General features: G+C 41.3%; 2 protein-coding genes across 5 annotated transcripts; one reads left to right on the forward strand and one right to left on the reverse strand.

Annotated features, from left to right (window-relative positions):
- The first annotated feature begins 1,136 nt into the window (after positions 1–1,136).
- On the forward strand, positions 1,137–11,629 carry kcnc1b (potassium voltage-gated channel, Shaw-related subfamily, member 1b). 2 transcript variants are annotated; one of them, XM_046037263.1, is made up of 4 exons: positions 1,137–2,237; positions 5,825–6,740; positions 7,378–7,551; positions 11,238–11,629. In XM_046037263.1, exons 1-4 carry the CDS (start codon positions 1,674–1,676, stop codon positions 11,345–11,347), a joined length of 1,764 nt encoding a protein of 587 aa, XP_045893219.1. In that variant the 5' UTR covers positions 1,137–1,673; the 3' UTR covers positions 11,348–11,629. The 2 variants fall into 2 exon arrangements, with proteins under 2 accessions (XP_045893219.1, XP_045893218.1); XM_046037262.1 differs by lacking the exon at positions 11,238–11,629 and adding an exon at positions 8,651–9,492.
- Positions 11,630–12,826: 1,197 nt separating this feature from the next.
- Positions 12,827–22,128, reverse strand: sergef (secretion regulating guanine nucleotide exchange factor). 3 transcript variants are annotated; one of them, XM_046037277.1, is made up of 11 exons: positions 21,976–22,127; positions 21,568–21,706; positions 20,867–21,019; positions 19,740–19,834; positions 19,496–19,556; positions 19,304–19,417; positions 19,129–19,191; positions 18,166–18,324; positions 17,902–18,068; positions 16,413–16,449; positions 12,827–13,959 (listed from the first exon to the last, which is right to left on the reverse strand). In XM_046037277.1, the coding sequence occupies exons 1-11, from the start codon at positions 22,015–22,017 to the stop codon at positions 13,766–13,768; spliced, it is 1,224 nt and encodes a 407-aa protein (XP_045893233.1). In that variant the 5' UTR covers positions 22,018–22,127; the 3' UTR covers positions 12,827–13,765. The 3 variants fall into 3 exon arrangements, with proteins under 3 accessions (XP_045893233.1, XP_045893232.1, XP_045893235.1); XM_046037276.1 differs by lacking the exon at positions 16,413–16,449 and having other exon boundaries at positions 21,976–22,128; XM_046037279.1 differs by lacking the exons at positions 12,827–13,959; positions 16,413–16,449 and adding an exon at positions 17,444–17,725 and having other exon boundaries at positions 21,976–22,128.
- Positions 22,129–23,108: the final 980 nt, after the last annotated feature.

Genomic DNA, 23,108 nt, shown 5'->3' on the forward strand with positions numbered 1-23,108 from the left:
TGCAATCCTTACTCTTTTAATGATGAAATGTGTTTTTAAATGAAAGCATCAAAAATGGGCTACACATACGCTACGAAATCAAGGTGTAGGTCTATGCAACATTGTTTGTTTGTTTCTTTAGTAAAATAAATGAAGTAGGCCCATTTCATGAGACAACTGTGTAAAAATGCTATGAAAACGGGAATGTTAAGAAAGCCTTCATCCTGGATCCGGATCTGTCCTCCAACACTAAACAGTCCTTCTTTAGATTATGGCCTAATTTTCCATTTGTTTAATCTGTTGACACGTTTTGAGGTCTGACGTTAATTAACAATTCATTCAAAATAAAGGGGACCAGAAATATAGGTCTACCTTCTTTGTTGTGAGTAATGGCGCCCTCTGTCGACAGGTTCAGGCTCTAGTGGGCTGATCATTACAGACCAAGTTGCCTCACAGAGTTGCGCAAAAAAAATTATTCTCTCTTCTGTGTTTCAGATAAGGCTATCTCCACCGTCAGGGCAGTGGCACGCACTTGCAGACTGTCATCAATGCGACTACAGCCTGCAATCTTACATCCATAATTCACGAAGCTATTAGAAGATATATGATTTTTTGTGATGTTATGGGCGGATCTGCGCGTTCATGGCTCCAGGGTCACTCCTTCTCCAGCCAGCTGTGTATGAACACGACGGGTCTCCGCTGACTGTTAACAGCCGCTGACCGACAGTAACCCTCCCAGCGACGACGTTAAGTGAGGGAGAAGAAGAAAAATTGGGCAATTTAAACAGCTTTAATTGGAGAACTTGACAGCGCCTTTTAACAAATGCAGGGTCCTCCACTGGGCATGCTCCATCTGATCTGAGAGAGGAGCTGAGCGCCGTGTGAATAACCGGCAGTTTGGGCGTTTTTGAGGAGGTTTTTGTCGCCCTCTTATCTCTGATTTTTATATATTTATTTCTGTTTAACCACGCAGCACAGAAAACAGAAAAGCTCCCTTCAAATAGACTGACTTCTTATGAGCAATGCATGACTGAAAGAGAAAGTCTGGGAGCGGGAGAGCATCTCTCCGCTGAGACAAAGACCTGCTGTACAGTGGTGGTGTGTCGTTAAACGCAGAGAAGGAGCGTCGGTGTGAAGGAGGCGAGTCTGTAGGCAGCAACAGAGGAGGGACAGAAGTCTCCATCGGGAGCTGACGGACAGGCGCTGTCCGCTCAGCACCACCGCAGTCACCTTGCTGTGAAAGTCATAAACCTGCTCAGGACTGATCTGATCAATTACCGCAACTTGGGGAGTCCAATGAGCTGGGGGTTTTCTGCTGGCGGGGGGACATTTACCAGCGTCTGTCCTTTTATCTCGACATCTTGGATTTTCTGACGATGTGACGTCTATTCTTAATATGATTGGTTGCAATTATTTTGGACTTCGATTCAATACCCCCCATTGAGTCTAGCAGCTATAAGCGTTTTTCATCCTCCAGTTGCATGGCAGGTGATCGTAGAAAAAACTGGGTTTAGAGGGGATGCAGCCTGATGCGTGTCAAGCATTTCTTTCGTAGTTGCTGAGAAACGACAGGTTGCTGTGTGCGCTGCTTTCCCTCAAGTAATTGTTTATCACCGCTGTGTATGGTTGCACGGGGCGCCTAGACTTACCTTTGCGATGAAGGGAACTTATTGGAGAAATGCATAAGGGACGCAATGGGCCTGAGCGACGACAAGGATCGCATTGTGATAAACGTGGGAGGGATCAGACATCAGACATACCGCAGCACCCTGCGCACCCTACCTGGCACTCGCTTGTCCTGGCTGGCCGAGCCTGACGCACCTAACCACTTTGACTATGATGCCAAGATCGAGGAATTTTTCTTCGACCGCCACCCTGGCGTTTTTGCACACATCCTTAATTACTACAGAACAGGTAAGCTGCACTGCCCTGCTGATGTCTGCGGGCCCCTCTATGAGGAGGAACTGGCCTTCTGGGGCATTGATGAGACAGACGTGGAGCCATGCTGCTGGATGACTTATCGGCAGCACCGGGAGGCAGAGGAGGCCCTTGATAGTTTCGGCGGGGGGGGGTTGTTAGACCTGGCGAGCGATGATCCGGAGCCAGAGCAAGAGCACGCTGAGGATGATGTGGATGAAATGACAAGGAGGCTGGCGCAAGGAGACACTCATGATACCAGGAGTGGAAGCCTGTGGAGCCGGTGGCAGAAACATGTTTGGGCTCTGTTTGAGGACCCTTACTCCTCTAAATATGCAAGGGTGAGTTGCTTGTAAGTCTGAGATGTTTGCAATGGCTTTGTTTTTCCTGTTGAACTTAAGATGTGAAACGTCATTTGGAGTTATCATAGGCACATTATGAGGTACAAAAATGTTTCATTGCTGGTTTGAAACTGTCAAATCTGCATGAATTTAGTTGTGGATTTGTTTGCTTTTGTCCCTTGATGGTGAAACAAAGGCCGATGGATCTGGGAGAGTTAGAGAGGCTATGATTTGACCTTGAAATTGCCCTCCCAGGGGTCTCCACAGCAGGGATGTGACTGTACAGAAAAGGGGTGGGGGGGGGGGGGGGGGGGGTTAACCAAACAGGCCTCACCTGTCAAAATCATTTACATGCAAATCATCACTCTCACCCTCCTCTATCTCACAGCGCAAGATAGAGAAACTCATCGTGACTCTCATAGGTCTTTGGACTGATATTTCCAGGACTCAAGGATCCCTGGGCAGGCTGGCTCTTTGGTTAAACGGGTCAGCTACACATTAGGAAACCAGATCTTTGGCACCACTAGCATTTCAGTGGCAGACCTCCAGACAAAAACGAGGTTGCTGTTAGGGGTGACATTTTTGGGCTTTGTTATGGGCACATTTCCATCTGGGCGCAATGCCTCTAGATAGTGACAATGAAATGACTTTACACCTTCAGGTTTTGGTGTTTTTTGACCACTGCCCCCTACAAAAACCACTGTGCTGCACGCTGGTTTAGCAGCTGTAGCAGACTGATTGGAGTAATTAGTTATCAGGCCCCATCCAGCAAGTGTAAACTGTATAGACATGTTCTCACTCTCATAGTAAGTGGTGAAAGCGTAGTGAAAGCAGTTTAACCAACACACACACACACACACACACACACACACACACACACACACTTCTTTCAGATTTCACCAGGGACATTTCCCAAAGCAGAAAACTTCTCAGATGTGTCCTACTTTTAACAGTGAGCAAGACAAAGCAGAGAGCGAGGATTGACAGAGCTCCACCAAGACTGGCAAGAAGATTAATTAGCACTGAGCCTTAGAGTTAATTACAGTCTCTATTCATGCTGGATCAGTGGACAACCCTTGTCACTGCATTTCACTGTAGGCCTGTGGTATGCTAGCAACAGTGAGAATTAGCCAAGAAGGAGCAAACAATCATCGCCTGTCACCCTCCCTTCAGGCCACACTGTTCCTAACTGTCACAAAGACACTTCATTTACTGTAAGAGGCGGTCTGATGAGATGCAGCGTTTGTTTAACAGTTTGAAGGGTGGAATGTTCAGAGGGCTCAGCAAGCCAGTGTGGTGCACAAGAATGAGGCTTTCAACACACTGAAATATGCTGGCAGTGATTGTATTTTTCCAACTCGTTTGCTAATTGTACAAAATATCATGAGCATCTGTCAATTAAGGCAGCAAGTATTATTTTCATCATCAAGGTATCTGTAACCATCAACTGAATAATACAAAAATGGCCATCACAACTTTCTAAAGCCCAGGTTGACATATTCAAACAGATTATTTTGTCCAACCAACCGTCCAAAACCCAAGGATTTAGTTTACAATGATAGAAAGATCAGCAATCATTCTCATTTTAGAAGCTATAGAACGAGTTAATTTTGTGGCATTTTGGGGGAAAAAACAACATAAAACTTACTAGACCAAATTGTTGCCAATAATGTTTTTGTTGAACTAATCTATTGGCTAATTGTTTGAGTTCTACTGTCGATAAACCGGATGAACTCGCCCTGTTTGAGGTGATTCAGTTAAATTTATTCAGTAATATGCACCATGTACAATTAGTTGCATGTAGACAAGACATTCCCAAACAAATCAATTAACTAAATTAGCACAAACCAGCTGACAATAAATCTGTGGCTTTTGGGATCCCTGAAGCTCCGGGGCCTCCAGGACAGCTGCCTGCTTTGCCCAGTTGGTACTCCAGCCTTTGCTGTGGATACCAATCTATTATATTTTTTAGGTTGTGGTTGAATTGGATGGTATTATATTATAGGGACTACTAGTTATTTTGTGCAGTACATACTGTAGAGGGGGTGGACAAAACAATATTATGCAATCCAATACAACAACACCACATACACTGTCCTAATGCCTCAAAACTTCTCTTCTCTCTTACACTGTACAAACAACAATGCACCAACATTAATAGCTCGGCAACGCTACATTTTAAAGCAATTTTGCATTCAATTGCATTAAAATGTCAAGTGCTCCTTTTGTCCACACTCTATTTGTATGTTTAATTGAAGGACATTTTCTTTTGAATTTAAAGAGAATTAAAAAATCCACAGTCACGTGCTATATTAAATATGCAGTGATGAACAGTGATGTAGTTGAACAACAAAGACGACAGCCCTGCTGACAGAACACACAGTTTCCCTCCGGACCATCACACTAACATGGTTGGGAAGCAGACATTCATAAGCAGCAGTGATTTCCTCAGCACAATGTGATGAATCGCCAGTGATGAAATGATATGATGAGGGCCTGTTTTCCATCTCGTGCTGCATCCGTGCCTTAGTGACACACTGTGAACGGACTGACTAAGGCGCTGTGTTTCCTTTGCTCAGTGGAATACTATATGTTGGACTACATCGTGTCCAGACATGCCCCACTCCGACTAACCTCCTCCTTGATGCCTTTCACTGCTCATCCCAGCTGCTTAAAAATGCTGTGCATTAGTTTTTACAAGCACTACAGAGCATCACTCACTCCCGTAAAGACATCTCCATGCATGAACACACTGCTATTGACCCAACTTTGGATGATTAAGTAGCTATCCACTCTTCCTGTCTACCTCTTTGTCCACCAACTTTGATCTATTGACTTCCGATTTCCATTGAAGATAAAGCTGTTTTTTTTACGATTCAAACTAAAATAAAGTCTGTGAGCTGTAACACACTGTAAACCAGTGCAGTATGACCAGATGGTTGCGTTCAATACCCATGACAGAAAACTGTATCTGTTACGCAAATGTTGTATACATCAGAAATATCAGAGCCTAAAAGTGATGAAATATGATTATCTAATCAATACATAATGAAGGCTACACTTGGGCCATTAAGGGAAATATAGGTTTCTCATAAAACTCTGTCCTCAGCTCTGCAAGTCTCTCAGCTCTTTACGATTCCTAAGACTTGATCATCTGGACTGTATAACCTTGTGTAGGGAAGACCTACTGTAGTGATGGTGCCGAAGGGAAGAGTCCCAGCTAAATAGCATACCCATGAAAATGCCATGACCTTGAGATACAGCACAGGGAAGAGAAGCAAGAATGGCGAGCTCGCATTGATTGTCCCTTTTACAATGACAGTTCTGACTCAAGACACCTAGAGAGCAGAGAGAGAGAAAAGGGGAAGTGAGAGAGTGTCAGTGCCACTGTAACTTTCAGACCAGATGCCTCGGTCTCAGACAATAGATTGAATTGCATTGTGTCGTGCTAAGAATTGCAGCTGGGCCGTCAAGCTTGATTACATTGCATGAATTACTGTACCCATTCTTCTCTCTGTCCTTCTTCCCCCTCTCTCCTCTCTCCCCTCTAATTCTTTTTCTGCACCCTGTATATATTTCCTGCACAGTGGGTGGCTCTGGCCTCGCTGTTCTTTATTCTGGTGTCCATCACCACCTTCTGTCTGGAGACCCACGAGGCCTTCAACCCCATCATCAACCGAACTGATCTGGAGGTGGTGGACAACGTCACAGTGGAGCACACCTACCAGGAGACTGAGACTGCGCTCTACCTCACCTACATTGAAGGGGTTTGTGTGGTGTGGTTCACTTTTGAATTTCTAATGCGAATAACTTTCTGCCCGAATAAATTTGACTTCATTCGAAACGCCCTAAACATCATCGACTTTGTGGCCATCCTGCCCTTCTACCTGGAGGTTGGCCTCAGTGGGCTCTCTTCAAAGGCAGCTAAGGACGTGCTGGGTTTCCTCCGAGTTGTCCGCTTCGTGCGGATCCTACGTATCTTCAAGCTGACCCGTCACTTTGTGGGACTGAGGGTGCTGGGCCACACGTTGAGGGCCAGCACCAATGAGTTCCTGCTCCTCATCATCTTCCTTGCTCTCGGTGTCCTCATCTTTGCTACTATGATCTACTACGCAGAACGGATTGGAGCTAACCCCAACGACCCTCGAGCCAGCGAGCACACACACTTCAAGAACATCCCGATTGGATTCTGGTGGGCCGTGGTGACCATGACGACCCTGGGCTATGGAGACATGTACCCCAAGACGATCTCCGGTATGCTGGTCGGAGCCCTGTGCGCTCTGGCAGGTGTGCTGACCATTGCCATGCCTGTCCCTGTGATTGTCAACAACTTTGGAATGTATTACTCCCTGGCCATGGCAAAACAGAAACTACCAAAGAAAAAAAATAGGCATATCCCTCGGGCACCCCAACCAGGTTCTCCAAACTTCTGTAAGTCAAGCATCAGCTCCCAACCTCAGAGCCCCATCCCCCATGACGACGTTTTCGAGATAAAGTTTCAAGGTAAGAAACAAAGATGAAATCCAGTCTGATTTATTGTTGTCTCGTCACTTCTCTGTCCTCCTGAAGCAGCCATATCACTATTCAGCTGTTTCATTGTTTGTCTGTTCCCACACTTCCATCAGCTGACGATTCAGGCATGAGATTAAACAAATGGGTTTCCACCGAAAACAGTCAATAAAATATGTGATGAAAAGCATATTTTAGTCTGGAAGGGAGAATAGAGATTGAGGCAGACAGTTAGTAATCTTGCTATTGATTGTGCACTTCTTAATGCAGTGATTCACTCCTCCTCTCTCAAGACTAACTGAGAGCCTGTAATCATCATGCATTTGTAACATTAAGAACATGTAAGTAGACACCGGAGTCACTCAACTTCCTCTTGAATTCCTCTCGTGACTTAAGTACAAAGACATATTGACCTTTGATGCAGTTTGTGCTCAAAAACATATAGAACAACAGAGTGTAAGGCAAACATTAGAAAGAAGCTATACACGCAGTATTATTGTACTACTTAATCCCAATGTGCATTGAGGTAGCAGAGTGTAAAAAAGATTTATTAAAAAATGTAGCACTTCAATTCTGACAAAAGCTGGTATATGAAACCAGATTGTTCTGTTTGTTTTTCTTTTCTTATAAGATTCCAAGCTGAACGGTGAGGCAGCTAACGCAGCTCTGGCCAACGAAGATTGCCCTCATATAGACCAGGCCATATCTCCAGAGGAAATCTTCAGCCCTAGCGAGAGAGAGCGGCCCTGCTTCCTGGTCACCACTGCTGAACGCCCTAACCACACAGGGGGCAGAGTGAGGAGGGGTACGTACAGTAACAGCCAATCACAGGCCCCTGTAAGACACTGACACCCTGTAGACCGTAGACAGGACATGATCCTTTTCCCCCTCTCTTTGCTGAGTGTTATACCTCAGTCTTTTACAGGCACACACACACACACACACACACACACACACACACACACACACACACACACACACACACACACACACAAAACACACAACTACAAACCTCTTATTACAACTTTTACACACTTTCACAGCAGCTGCTTCTCCTCAATCATCTTTTTGGGAATTGTATATATTCCAAGTCACAGTAACATCTGTTAAGGCCAAGCACAATCACCACGAATGTCAATAATTGTCCACATCTACATACTATATTTTTTGATACCATGCATAATGTAATACCCTTATTTATTTATGAGTAAGAAAACTATTTTCGAGATTTATATGATCTAGAATGTGTTGTCTTAGGAAAGTATTTATGTGCTATGCGTGTACCATGTATGTATATGTGTTTTAATGATAAATGCCATGCAGGGTCCTGATTTAAGAGAACATTGCTCTTGACCTTAACGGTGCATGAAGTGTCTTGCTGATGGGTGCTATCAGTATGGTGAAGGAGCACAACACAAATGGACGAAGGCAAATATTATTATTATAAAGACAATTTCTAAGTTACAGATTTTTACACATTAATAGAAGGGTTAATCCCTTTTTATTTTATTTATTTAAAAGTAATCTAAAAAAAAACATTCCACTGAGAAAGTCACATTAAGCTGTGTGAGCAGCCAGCACATCAACAACAGCAAATGGCATACAGTATGAAATTCTACCTGTAGCGGAGAACACATTCCCTGCCTGAGGTGCCTACCTTTTCGAGTCTTTTCTAGTGTTATACTCCAAACCATTCCAGTACCACCCGGTGCATGCTGTTGTACTCCTGATGCACTCAATGCATGGAGAATAAGAATCTGTCTCACGTCTGTGTTGACCTGTTTCTTTGGAGACAAAAACAAGAAAGCAACAGGTGTAGTATTACCAGTGAGGAACACCAAAACATTTTGTCATGGATTTAGTGCTGCAGTGTACTCAGAACGTTCTCTGTTTTTCAACTGAAGGTTATGAAAAGCCTTGGAGCCTTAACAGCATGTCTGGCATGAGCGGGGATGCCTCTGGAGTGTCCTCAGTGTCCGCCCTGCCCTGCAGCCCACCCTGTCTAATGCAGCACTCACATTCTCCCATCCCATCCATTATGTAGCATGGTTGAGTAGCAGACACAATGCCATTGGAAGGCCAGTCCTCACACTCCTGCTTTTGTTCATTTTTATTTGTTTATTTTTCTGGAAAACTGTATTTTAACTGTGCTAATACTCAAGCCTCCCAAGTGTTCTCCTTGGGTGTGTCATCATATCCTAGACTAGAAACCATTGGCACATGCCACTCTGCATGGGTCACCTCAGTTGCAGACAAAGCACTGTTCTACTTGTACTACAGGCTAACCCCACTCTTTCCCTGTGTTTACATCATTGCCTGTTGCTCTGTTGCTTTTGATCTCGCATACTATTCTGCCAATAACTTTTATCTCATCTGCTTTTTACAATTTTGTGAAAGACATTTTCACGAGATGTAACCCCTGCTAATAATATGCTGAACATTAACAACACATGGCTTTTAAACATATCCAAAAGGTATCATTACCAGCTGTTAAGGGAACTCCTCTTAAGTGCTTTGTACGTTGCAAAGTAGAGACGTTATCATTCTGAAGTGCAGTCCAGACCAGACTCAATGTAATCTGAGTGGCCATCAAAAAAAAAAAACAAACAAGAAAAAATTGAACATTATGTTCATGATTGTCCAGTGCAATATGGAGATGATGACAATTCCTATGATACTAGTGATGAATACATCTAATGTCAACGGAACTTTTTCATTTGCATGAACTGCATGAGAAAACATTAAGTTCAACAAGAAGCTAATTGTATTGCAGTACATGTAAGAAAAAAACATTTTTCTTTCAAAAGCTTTAAAGCTTTGTCATTTTTTATGCATTTTCAGACAGCTTTACAAGAGACTCAGTCATAGCAGAGGTTTTTATGTAGCTGCCATTCTTTGCCTTTCCCCAAATTCTTATATTTATTTTGTTGTATTTATTTGACTGGGGCCTCCTACTAAAATAGTGTGATTTAACTTGAACAAATTGTCATAAAGCCAACTAATGCTGTTATGAGCATAAATAGTTTTTATACAAATATATTTACTGGTAGTTGTGAGTTTTTAAACCGTATCTGTAGTCTGCAGCAACTGTTATTACTGCTGCGATGCCTAAATTAAGGCAAGACTCATGAATTATAAAACAACGGTGCCTTCATACCTGGTGAGGCAAAGTAAAAGTGAGTAATAAATTGACATATTACGCAAGTGCTCCCAGTGTAGCATCAGTACACTTTATATCATGCTCATAACAGTGTAACGAAAGCTTTATTTATAAAGGTGCACCTTGTACCTTGTGCACCACCCTAGTACCCGCACTCATAGTAAAAATACCTTCTTGGTTACTATTGTTACACCATCCAACACATTCTAGGATTTCCCCCACAGCTGAAATATTGACTTTATACAGTAGTCCCCATCTCAATTAAAGTTTTGTATGATAAAGCACAAAATATTATTAACGGGGACCAGGCAACTTTACAGAGCCAAAATATGTTGAGTTATGATCAGCCAGAGGTGTCATGATGACTCCTACAATATGTATGTCTGTTGATTTAAAACATCAATACAGTTACTGTTAAATGTATTGATCCTGTCCCAAGAATTATGCACAATTTTTTCAGGGCACTTTAACAGATTTTATGTTGACCAATCAGAAATGTTAATTTCTAGAAGAAGATATCAACTCATCTACATTTTGTTTTTATTCTTAATGAGCAGAGTTCTACATTTTGAGTCTTGTCTCCTGTGGTAATTAATGGACGTTATATATTTAGAAAAAAAACTTGTGAAGATTTGATGTGAAAAGATGCAGGTGAATTATATGCTCATGCAATTCAAGTGGGGGGTGGGGGGTGGGGGGGTGCTGGGGGGTCAGTAGGACACAGTATGGGATGTGGGTCTACTTGGGGAAAGGTAAATGCATGTATTTTACATTTATGCAACAGAAAAGTATTCAAATAAAATATGTAAATATAAGTCCTTGCATGAAATAAATTTTATACACCATGAGTGTTTAGACTCCGTTTTTATTCAACAGCACTTGCATACATACATCTTTCCTTTCCCAGCTAGTGCTTTAAACTGCTGTTTGACCCTCTGTCTACCTTTGTCCGGGTCAAAGAGAGCATAAATAACGAGGTGACTGTGAGAGCATGATGCAAAGTATACAACCGCATGACAATGACCGAACTCCTGTACATTAACTGTAAAGCGCAGCATGATCGGGCATGTTTATTAACCGACTCAGAGTCCAACCTCTGAACACAGACAGTACACCGTCGTCTAATGCCTTGGCTAAGCATGGGAAATACATGGTAAACTTGTCATTTACCATGAGGAACTAACGGAGCACATTTTCTTTACTCTCCAAGCTAGTGTCATTTTTCACCTCTCCCCACACCTCAGAGGTATCCATGATCACCATCATTTCCACCATTATACATACTTTGTGTAATAATTTATTTTTGTTATTGTTTTTTTATATGTTTATAGAGACCCAGCGACAGCACCGGAGCAGACAACCAACAGAGTCAGTTTGTGTTATGAACCATGGTGTACCAACCACTATGTGTATGACCCATAATGGCCCATCACCCACCTGATAGTGCTGTAGCATTGTTGTGTGTATTACTTAGTATTTTTAAATGGGTGTGACAGTGACAACCTGTGCATCACAAACTCAGCATAGATGTAGCTCTGAGGACGTTTTGTTGTCAAGCCTTATGTAGCTCAGTATCTGTGACTGGTTACTGTGTTGTAATTTGTGTGCCTATTTTTGGTGTGTGCCAGTGCTGTAAATACGCTTTTTTGTGTGCTGAAGTTGTGTGTACCAATGTTTTTGAGTGATCATCAAATATCTGTGTGCTTTTTCTGTTGAAAGAAAAAAAAATGTTGCTCCGATTTCAATCACCCCCCCTCAACAGTCACTTGTCGTGTCAGCCAGACTAAACAGTTGAAAACAAATCGTTAAACTTGCACTTGCAACGTGCACTGTCATGGTCACATCTTTGTAGACTTTTGCACTGTTTTGCACCAGTGAACTTTTTAACATTCCTTTGTATGTTTCCAGACATCCACAAATAATAATAAAAAAGGTCATATTTAAAAAAACAAACAAAAAAACAAAACAAATAAACACTACTTACCTAGTTTTAATTAGACATTAAAATGGTAACGTGTGCGGTTAGGATTTGGTAAATAATTTAGATGGTTAAGCAATTATTCAGAAAGGAATTATAGAGATTGAACATTAATTGAATATATCTTCATATGTAGCCACGCTTTGATTAACAAAGACATGAACTCATATCACAGCTCTGACCTTGATAATTATTCTGTATTACATTTTAATTGACAATCATGTAGAATTGGATTATTATTCTTTCTGTGCAAATTGGTGTAATAGTATGTAATACTAGCCTATGCCAAAACATTACACACATCATACTGGACAAGTGCCTCTGTTATGCAAATTCGTCTTAACATTCATCATGCTGGTACAGCTTAACCAAAATGATGAATAAATGTACATTTAAGTTTTTTTTAATTAGTCATCATTCACCAGCCATCAGCACACAGAAACAATAAGGATCCCCATACCGATCAGCTTCTATAGGCAAGCAATGCGCATACCTAATTAAAAACAAAAAGGACAGCCATTGAGTACAATGTAGAGCTTCACTGTTAGTGTGGAAAAGTTTGTGTAAAGGGACCAACTTTTTAACAAACATCTGCATACACACTGCCAACAACCTACAGCAGATCTCAATCTGCCAACAGAGCTGAGCAAAAATGGGGGGGGACAGTGTGCTGGTCATTGTTCGACACGGAATAAAAAACAAAAACAGCAGCTGTTCAAACGGAATCAATAATGAAAAGGCAACAAGTGTGTGCCATTTAGTGAGACTTCAGAGTGTGTGTTTTGAACACAGTGCATTTTGTGGTTAGTTATCTCAATAAGATGGTCAGTGATCGTTTTGATTTGGTTTGTTGTTTAGGTTTTTTTTTGGTGTCTTTTTTGACCAATACAGTTCAGGCTTGTACAATAAATAGAGATAAATAAAAACAAAACACAGAAATGATCATTTTTCAAGGAGTGTTGATTTATTTTTTTCAAAATAATTCCAGGTAAAAGCACATAAATTTAACTTTCATTAATGCATAATTCCAGTGATACAGATGTACATATTTGACTTGCATAAACCATGAGTAAAAAAAAGTTTTTAAATAAAAATAATGAAATAAATTGCAAAAACATCATCCAGGAGCCATTCCGAGTCTTGTCATTTACCACAGACCTGCAGTTAGTCCCCGGGTGCTGCACTGCGGGCGCACACAGCTTATAAATATGTAAGTTGGCCAAATGCAGCAGACAAATTTCCTCCAATAGAGATTAATGAAGTATACAGTATGAAAGTGCTGCAGACAAGCACGTCAAAAGTATATGACATAGACCGACAAGAATATAAATAAGTGACAGTTGCCAGAGAAAAAAATATTGTACTGTATGTGTTAAGTGGTAAATCATGAGATGGCTGAGAGATTTTCAGTGTGAAATGCAGAGATTGACTGCCTCCTGACACTCAGGATCACTGCAATAAAACCGCTGACATGGGAAGATGGAGCTATAGCACCAGTCTGGCCCATCCCTCACATGATCCATAACAGCGTCATTTAGGAAGACAAACATGGCAGGTGGACCATGCGTGGCCATGTCCTGCAGACCCCAAACATGTCCATCAGTATGATGGGCTGGTCAGAGAAATGATGGCCACATGTAACATAACTACATAACTCAGCTTGTGTCCAACCACACAACAGTATTTATGATGTCTGGGCAGCTCAGGTAGTCTATTATAAGGTGAAAGTTACTGTGTATTTAAAGGCACTTAAAATAATCATATGTGGGCTTTGCTGAGCACCAATAAGCCACCGTAGAAATATGTTAATTCACATACATAGTCATTGTGTTTTTCTAGCCTCTGATTGCCACATGCTGAATAAACACCCCTGCTCCGATGTTACTGAAGTGGAGTAAGTGCTGAGTTTTGTCGTGAGTCAGTCGTCGCAGCACACACTGCCATAGAGTGTCCGGCTCCACAGCCAATGAGAAGAGGTCTGAGACCAGAAATGCGCTGTGGCTGAACGACGTCAGTCTGTGAACCATCTCCACACATTCCATGTTCGTTCCAGCCCCAGGAGACGAGACACCCACCTGAAAAAGCAGAGGGGGTCATGGGTCAGTGGAGCTGAGAGGAGAGGGCCTACAGCACTGTGCCATGTAGACTAAAATTAGCAGAAAATCCCCAAAAAAATCAATTTTCAATATACAGAAGGCACACAATCACACACACTGACACTCAGCAAGTAATAAAGTCTCCCTGCTCTTCACAGCTGGTGAGCTTGTTGGTGGGTGTGGTCAGGTCTGCATCACAGAGGAGACACGTGCCATGGCAACACAGTTACCTAATAGGCTCCATCGCCATGGCAACAAAAGCGAGCTTGCTTTCTCAAGGGTAACACGTCTTCAAGCTTTCACCATCTAGCAGCTGTGTGTCTTTCATGCCGTCTTTTCATTTATTTCATTGTGGGGTTTCTTTGTCTTTCTGCATTTCTAGCTCGTCTCGGTGGCATCAAAGACGTGGATTCGCCAAGTGACACATATGCTTTCGCCACTTAACAGACCGAGATATCATGCCAGCAGCTTATGTCAACGTGACAGCCTGCCAGATATGGCTTACAAACACACATGTAGCCCCGTCTTTACAGTACTGCATGTATTCATAACTGGACTGCATTTTTCTCCATACTTGATTAAGGTTATTCAGTAAACATACAGTTCTCATTTTTTAGTGAGCTTAATGTGTTGAAATGTTTTGTTCTTAAGCCTTATTTTGGCGCTGTGCTTAATTCATGGACTCACTGTCTGGAGTACAGCACATCAGTGTTTCCATGGAAACAAAGTGCCAGTACAATATTCTACACAACAAAAGGATAAAAATCAAGACACTCAAACCAAAAGCCATTTCCTTGTAAACAAATGCTGTCATTCAATTTTACAATAGACAGTTTAAACTCTCACACCTAATTAAGAATACCACAGAGACACCATCTGCAGCAGGTGCCTTTTTTTTAGTATGACTTACGTCATACTACAGGTACAAGTTAGAACAGGTTCTGACCAAAGGTGTTTGTCCTTATACGTTCAAAATGTTCATATTAACAACATTCTTTCCTCAGATTGGATGAGCTGTGCCTATCTCCCACCTCTGACCACTGACGATGAATTTCATACATGAGGAGCACTTGCTCAGGTGCAAATGGGCAAGGGCTGAGCAGGCAACAGATATCATAAGCAGCATGCAATGCTCCCCGTTCCTTTCTGCCTGACCTACTTCGGCACCAGAAATAGCAGCACTCAGGTCTCTGCTTCCAATCCGGTTTTGCTATTTCATTGCTCCTGCCACCGTGCTCCAGACAGGAGGAAGAAAAGAGGAGAGCATGGCACAGGAGGGAGATGCGCGGGGTTCACATGAGCTCTCCCTTTGCTGCTTCTGCTTTCTCATCACATAACTGAACTTTTGAAAGCACAAAGTAGTGCTTTGTGAGATGACGGACGGTCTGCGTTAACAATTTCCTAATTATAATGGCATATCCAGTTAACTCTTCAAATTGGTCAGAACATTAAAAGTGGATGGCCATTTGCTTGTTGAAATACCAGCGATGTCCAGCGTTTCCTCTCTAATGGAACCCTGTGCTTGTGTTTCAATGTTCATCTGTGGTATTTATCATCATGCTGATGTAAAAAAAACTGGGTCAGTGCTCAAAATTTAATGGGAACAATTTTACTTTTAAAATGTTTCATAGTGCTAGCTGGTGACTAAAGGAAAGTAGGAGACTCTCTAGACAAGCCTGGAAAGAATAAAAGCATATTTGATCTCTTTGTAAACCTGATGAGGAATCGCAAACACACTGTCTGTTTGTTCAGTACTTTTTAAGGGATGTGTGACTGCAGTGTTTATGTTCTGTTCTTACGTGGATAAAAAAAGGAGACTGCTCTCCAAACACTGGAACCGGAAAAGCATGTCTCCAAATGTGTGTGTGGCTAATTCAGCTCTTTTACAGGCCTGTTCGGGTAATTGCTTCTGTCAATGATACCCATCTATTCATGCTGTAATTACTTCCTGATGCAAAGGCCACAGAGCAACGAGCAACGAACTCAGAAATCCTCTGCAGCATTACCAGAAGGATTAATATTTCAAACTGATGTTTAACTGTAATGTATGAGACAGTTCCCTTACTAATTCTTTGGTTCAGAGTGGAGGAAGGCTTAAAAATAGCCATGATAATACAAATGTGTATTCCCTATTCTTTTATGTATTTGGAGCCAGTTTCATGTCAGGCCAACAGTGAAATCTCTTATTTCAGCCACTTGCACGTACTGAAACCAATAAATTCAAACTAGCTTTGCATAATTTCTCAGAAACCTCTCTTCCTTAATGTACTTTTCCAATGCAGTAATGCATTATGATGTTAGATGGATTTATTTTGCTGCAACATTAAAAGTTCTGATGTCTGCAAATATAGCAGTTTTTTTAAAATAACATACAAAAAGAAAATGAGGAATGCCAAGAAAATGGATGGAAACTTTTGATTGAATACACTCACCTACAATGGCAAGGTTATGTTCAGATCCACATGCAATCTGTAGAGAAAAATATTTTTAAAAGTGTTTAAAATTGCATGTTGGAAGCAGACAATTTTAAAACTGTAATATCCAAGAATTGTTTTCCCGACATAGATGCTGAGATACTTTGTAACCAAACTTGCTCTGAAAATGAAATAAAAATTCCATGTGTCAAGATGAAGTCATCCAACATTTATTAAAAACTGCATACAGCAGGAGTGCATCAAACGCAAAAAGAACATTAGTGATGTTGTCTGTGAACACATTACATGCTCCAATCTAAAACCCATCACTCCACAGTGCATCACCAGAAAGCTGAGCAGAAAACTGTAACAGAAAATCCAACTCATTCATAAAAGCTAAAACATGCTGGGCTGCCTGGAGGAGTTAATGCAACTGTCTCAGACAACTGTGTGCTCCTGCTTTTGCTGACCAAAACCTTTTACAGTTTAATGGCCTTGTTTCTGCAGTCTTTCCCCTTCTTAACTGCTACAGGAATTGAGGGGACCATTTTTAATTCTGATCCTGAAATCCACAATGCTCAATATGAGTAAAAACATGAGGCAGAGCTCTCTAGATACCAGTTTAGTTTGTTAAAGCTTTATTACCAGCAATAAAAGTCATTGAACTGTATTCATATCCTTGCTAATACAGTTTGAACTGCTTTGATAAAGAATACAGCTGTGGCAAGCCATGAATATAAAAACACCCACTGATTCCTGAACCCCTGACATTTGTTACTGCAGTAATATTTTTAAGACCTCAAAAAATGTGACATTTTACTTAATATTGACTCTGTGGTTGTGTCTGAACAGTGTTAGGAGGACTAACATGGTAGGGTGAGCCTTGAGATTCATTGCTCACTCAGCTGATCCATCTTGCCTTTAGCTTTACACACACACACAAGGTGACAAAGCCTTGACATACGCGAGCGCTGCGAATATGTGCACAGTGGAAGAATGATCCAGAGCTTGCCCCTGCCTGTCCCTGACATACACTTTATCGTCAACGATCTCCTACCACACAGCTGCCATTTAGACTACAGGTTAACTGCTGCAGTCCCGTGACGCTCACACATAATTGCCCTTGTGGGAGATGAGACCGCCGCCTTTCCTGACAGTAAGTGGTCCTCTGGGAGTGTGTGTGTGCATCTAAAAGCTAGATATAGTGATGCAAATCATTAAGAACCTACCCTTAGTGGTCCTGGCTCTCATTCAGCATCAATGTGTTTCGCATCATACAAAACCCTCAGGCTACTTGTTTTATTTATGGCTGTCTGCTGCCCCCTGCTGGACTGACACAGACATTTTCTGCTAAAACATGAGGACGATGGCCACAACAGAAATTCAATATAGTAAATCATTGATACTAATAACGCTTCATCTAAAATACACTACATGTATAAGCATTTGTCATATGCCTTCTAATTTTTTTCAGTCTGTAGAGGTTTTAAACACTATGAAGCCTTACCTGTGTCGCTCCACAGAGGACTTTGACCTCTTCAGGGAGGCAAGCCATCTGGTTTCCACCTTCTGCTGAAGGCCCAGCTGACTGCCGATCTGGGTTCTGACTGGTCGATGCTTGTCGGCCCAGCTGTCCATAGTCTCCTCTGCCCCATGTCAACACTCTCCCAGTCTCTGAAATTGATGATAATCTTTAGAAATGACAACTGTCCTTTAAATCATGTTAAAACAGGTGAGCATCACAGACATAATATGTGTTATTATGTGTCACCTGTTTGAGTAATAATGTGCGTCCAGCCGCTCCACACATGGATAACTTTCTCTCCACCCAGCAGTGAGCGCTTCACAATGGTGGGGGACGACAGGAAGGGCTCTGTGGTGGTCAGCTGGCCATGCTTGTTGCTTCCCCACAGGAACAAATCACCGTCTCCTGCACACACAAGACAGGAGCGACATTACTCTTCATCCAGCAGAGGCAGCAACAGAAGGGCAGTGCAGTAATTGAGTAGTGCTGGTCAACTTCGTTACAGGACAGAAGGGAGGCCAGACATGATCTATGAACATGAACTGGAAAACAACTCACTAGTACAAGCTGAAAGTGTAAATCCTCTCTAAAGAAGAGCAGCACAAAATGCATTACGATTAAGTTACCGCTTCTCTCATGTTTGTCTGCTACTCTTTAAGCAACTAAATGAAATGACTTCTACAGCATCAATAAAAGAACTTCAACTGTTTAGGAGGAAAAGGGACTGGACCACACTATTGCCAAATGTAGGTCTGCTTGCACTATTAAAAGCTACAAATCAGTCAGTGTGTTCCAGTCCCCTTTTCCTTTTGGAAGTTTGCTGTTGTATATTTTTATGTTGTCAGTTTATATATTTATATGTACACAATATTCTCTTCCGTTATGTTACTTCTGCATGACACAGACCCAGAATAATGCACATGTATACATCTGCAACGTTGTTCTTCTATTCCATATTTATATATTTCTAAACATTTATTTATGTCAACTGTATGTTTGTCTACGTGAAGCACCTTGTCACCACAGCAAATTCCTCATATGTGTAAAACACAACTTAGCAGTAAAGCTCCTTCTGATTCTGATTCTGGTCCTTGATCGGAGAAGAACCTGATTCTGCTGCATACTGCTGGAAGATGTACGGAGAACCCCTTTCCATCTAAAGTTGAACTGTTAGTTAGAAAGAAGGTTTCATATATGCCGATGTCCTACCTGTAAGGCACACACAGTGCGCTAAGCCAGCAGTCACCATGTGAGAGGTCTTGTGATCCAGACCTGCAACATAGACAAAAGCATCTGGTCACATTTATCAATCATCAGAGGCATTGTAAATCCCATAAAGCCTATAAACTTTGTTTTTTCCGTAAGTGTACAGAGTTTCACATACCTGGTACCAGAGAGGGCACTGTAGAGCTCAGGTGTGATGGGACAGGGCGTGGACTGAGAACTCTCTTAGCGTGACTGAAAAGACCCCTTCCCCACTGATAAACACAGCCTGAGTCTGAAGGAAGAACAGATCATCAGGATTTGTGATTTGCTAAATGAAAACACACTGACGACATTTTTGGTGCAAACTTACCAGCAACAGCTAGTGAATGTCTGAGTCCTGCTGCTACACTCACCATTGGCTCCTTCAGACTCTGAGAACAAACTGCACGATGACATCTGCTTCAAAGAAACTGATCTAACTGATTTCTGAGGTGAAGTTGGTTTGCAGCAGCTCTGATCACTCAGGATTCATTAAATAAAAGGTATGGCAAACAGTACAATGGCTATATTATGTTCCTTAAAGTAAGTAAAATACACGCCACCCATGTGCTCACCTCAATCACCAGTGGATTTGCAGAGTGTGTGACTCTCTGTCTAACACCAAGTTGTCCAAATGCATTGGAGCCACACGCCAGTACTCGACCACAATCTGTCAGTGTGACATAAAAAGAAGAGAAATATCTCCATGAATAAAACACACTAAATATTCAAATTTTGAATGAGTGGAAGGTAGTTTCGGCTTCCTATGTCAACCCTATTTTAACATTACAGTGCTATGAATTTTGGGTAACCCTCATGCACAGTCTGTATGATTGCAGACTTATAGAAGATGTGGCCTAAAACTAGTCTCATCCACCTGTTACCTGTTTTAGTACAACCCAGATGCCCTGGAACGTGAGTCTAATGCTGCATTTGCGTTATGTGTGATAACCTTGGCAGACAAGGGAAAGATTCCCATTATTATAATATACAAGCATTTGTGTCATAAGATAACTCAACATAATTTGGCGATTGCAGAGTTGGTTGCATGAGGGGTTAAAAAAAAAAACATCATGCATAAAATGTGGGTTTTATAACCTTGAATGGAGGAACTGGCTGACGTGAGAGTCCATATTTTTTGCTTTTTCTGGGACTTCTGTATAATTACTCGCCAAGACAGATATAACAACGCTTTCAGAAAAAGGTCCCAGTCTCCCAGTCGTAATTAAAAACTGGATGTTGACAAGAATGGTGTTTACGTGTGTTTAAGTTCGAAACTGGTCATTGCACTAACTTCCATATTACATTAGTGAGTCTTTGGGTCTGTGCTCCTATTGTCCACTTACTGCTATCTACTGTAATGTAGTTGTATTCTTGAATCTATGAAATTGTTACAGCCATTTTAGCCACTGATCATGCTCGACTGCACAAATTCTCCATTACTAAGTGACTGTATAGGATGTATATTCTTAGATATAATTTATTTGTTCTTCCAATTTTTATCCGGTCTAACTTATGGCTGCTGTGATAACCGGACTTCCCCTTAAGGATGAATAAAACAACATCCTATCCTATCCATTGCCGCTGCCCAAAAAGAACACGTGGAGAAAATGCTTTGTCTCTCATGAAACTATCAAATCCTTCTGAACCTAGTGCACGTGTAAAAAAAGAGCTTCACATCCTGATGTGAAATGATGCTCACCAGTGAGAAAAAGAGTAAAATCCCAACCACAGGCTACGTTTGTGACCCTCTGACTTAGACTGGGGCAGAGTTGAAGAATTGAGATGTCTTCATTGTGGCCAAGTCCCAGCTGGCCTCTGTGATTCTGTCCGCACACAAAAACCTCTCCATTCTCTGTCCAACACAAAACACACCACAAAGGTTAGACAGCTACTTGTAGCCTTGCACCTACATGTTATAGTATATATTATCGCTCCTTCTAAGATTAGGGGAAAATAATTTTATCAGGATTTATATAATAAAGAATACCCCAGGCAATGTTATTGTTATTTGTGTCTTTTTATATAACTGTATACTGTTCTGTACTTGTGTTTTTTTCATATACATTATATTCCCTTTCTTACAATAAAGATGTAGAAATGGGGGAAAGGGCAGAGTAATTATGTAACTATAGATGTAGGTTATCACTTATGTTTTTCTGTTTGGCTGGTTTTCCATAAGTGTGTGTGTGTGTGTCTTGTGGTGTCTTATAATCCCAATAAACTAAACGAACTAACGTTAAAACCGAAAACATTATTTGGCCATGAGCGGCGACACGTGATCAGTGTCTTTTTCCAGACTTGGTTCACATTGAGGAAAACACGTGTTATAAACTTTTGACGACCAAGAGAGACTTGGATTTAAAAAGGAAGAATGCAGTTTATGAACAAACACTAACTTACCGGTGTTAACCACGGAGTGACCCCCGCCGCCGTTGAGAGCTCGCACTGCCTTGTTTTGTAGAGCAGCGATGTCGGAGAGCCGGGGATCTGACTCGTCCTCCACATGCCCCAGTCCCAGCTGCCCGTAGCTGTTGGCTCCCTGACAGACACGATATTAATCACTAACAGTGTACAGAACTAGTAATGCTGAATTAACCGTTAACTACATCTTAACTGGGGTTTGTTTTCGCCCTACTGGTAACGTAATGTACGTTGGAGCTACATAGTTCGCTGACTGTTGAGCTAACGTTAGCAAACATGTTGTGTTCAACGCTGCCCATTTGCTGGTGGTGAGTATTGGAAATAATTAAACTAAACGGTAAGACATACGCGACTTTATCACTTTAACGGTGAAGATAACGAACTTACCCATGAGTGTAAACAAAACTCCGGCCGCGAGCTCGTTTCCATGGAGTACCTAGCTACAAATGAGTACAGCACTATTTGCGACACTGTCGTGAAGTGATGTTTGGCTGCTTTTGCATGTCATTAGTTGAAGGACGGATTTTGTGAGAAGTATGTTGGAACAAAAAGTAGTTTATGATATTTTCTAATGGCTACGTTTCCGCAATGTTGAGCGAAGCTTTTTCTTTCATTCTCTCTCTCTCTCTTTTTTTTACCGATAACTTTTTACCATAGACTGTAAATAAACTCAGTTTAGTACAATCACCTGTCTAAAACCAAAACCCATAGGTGTCATTTACCCTGGGGACATAGATCCACTACTTTTTGAAACGGCTGGTTTTGTCCCCATCACTTTTTGGAAGCACTTGTTGAAAATGTTCTGGAAAAATAGCAACAAGAAATGTTAAATAACAAATGAAAATGCTTTGAGAAAATTTTGCCTACAATGCAATTAAAATATAGAAGAAACAAATGAGTATTATCCAAAAAGTAACTTAACCTAGAAAAATAAGCTTATGATTATAAAATGACCCCAAAACATACACAATGACTTTAACAACTTCTTGAAATTGTTTCTTTTTGGCAAGTTTTCGTTCTCTCCCTATTTACAAAATATTTTTATATATATAATAATTACAAATAGGGAAGACTATATTATGCCTGCACTCCGCAGGGATGACGTAAAATAAAATTTAAACGTTGATTTACAAAAGAAACATATCTGAAAGCAATTACCGAATAACTGAGAGCCTTACTGAATTCCATTAATATTACCAATAATTTATATTTTGAATTGTCATCTGCCACCTGGATTTTATGTTTCCCTTTACATGAATACTTTAACATCTCCAAATTCAATTCAAAATATAGAAAAGAGAGAAAAGGGGTACAAATAAATTTCACCAGAATGCAGGAGATGAAATGTTTAATGCTCAAAATTTCCCCAATCATATATTTCCACACTGATGATTTCTTCAAAACAGTGTACAATTATTGTCTTGTCTTGTTTTTGTGAACCCAATATTGTGTTTCATCATGTCTTTTGAGCTAAGTGTATGGCACACCCCACCCACCACTTTTCCACACAAAGTTACGCC

The sequence above is a fragment of the Micropterus dolomieu genome, linkage group LG22 (assembly GCF_021292245.1).
Source record: "Micropterus dolomieu isolate WLL.071019.BEF.003 ecotype Adirondacks linkage group LG22, ASM2129224v1, whole genome shotgun sequence".
NCBI lineage: Eukaryota > Metazoa > Chordata > Actinopteri > Centrarchiformes > Centrarchidae > Micropterus > Micropterus dolomieu.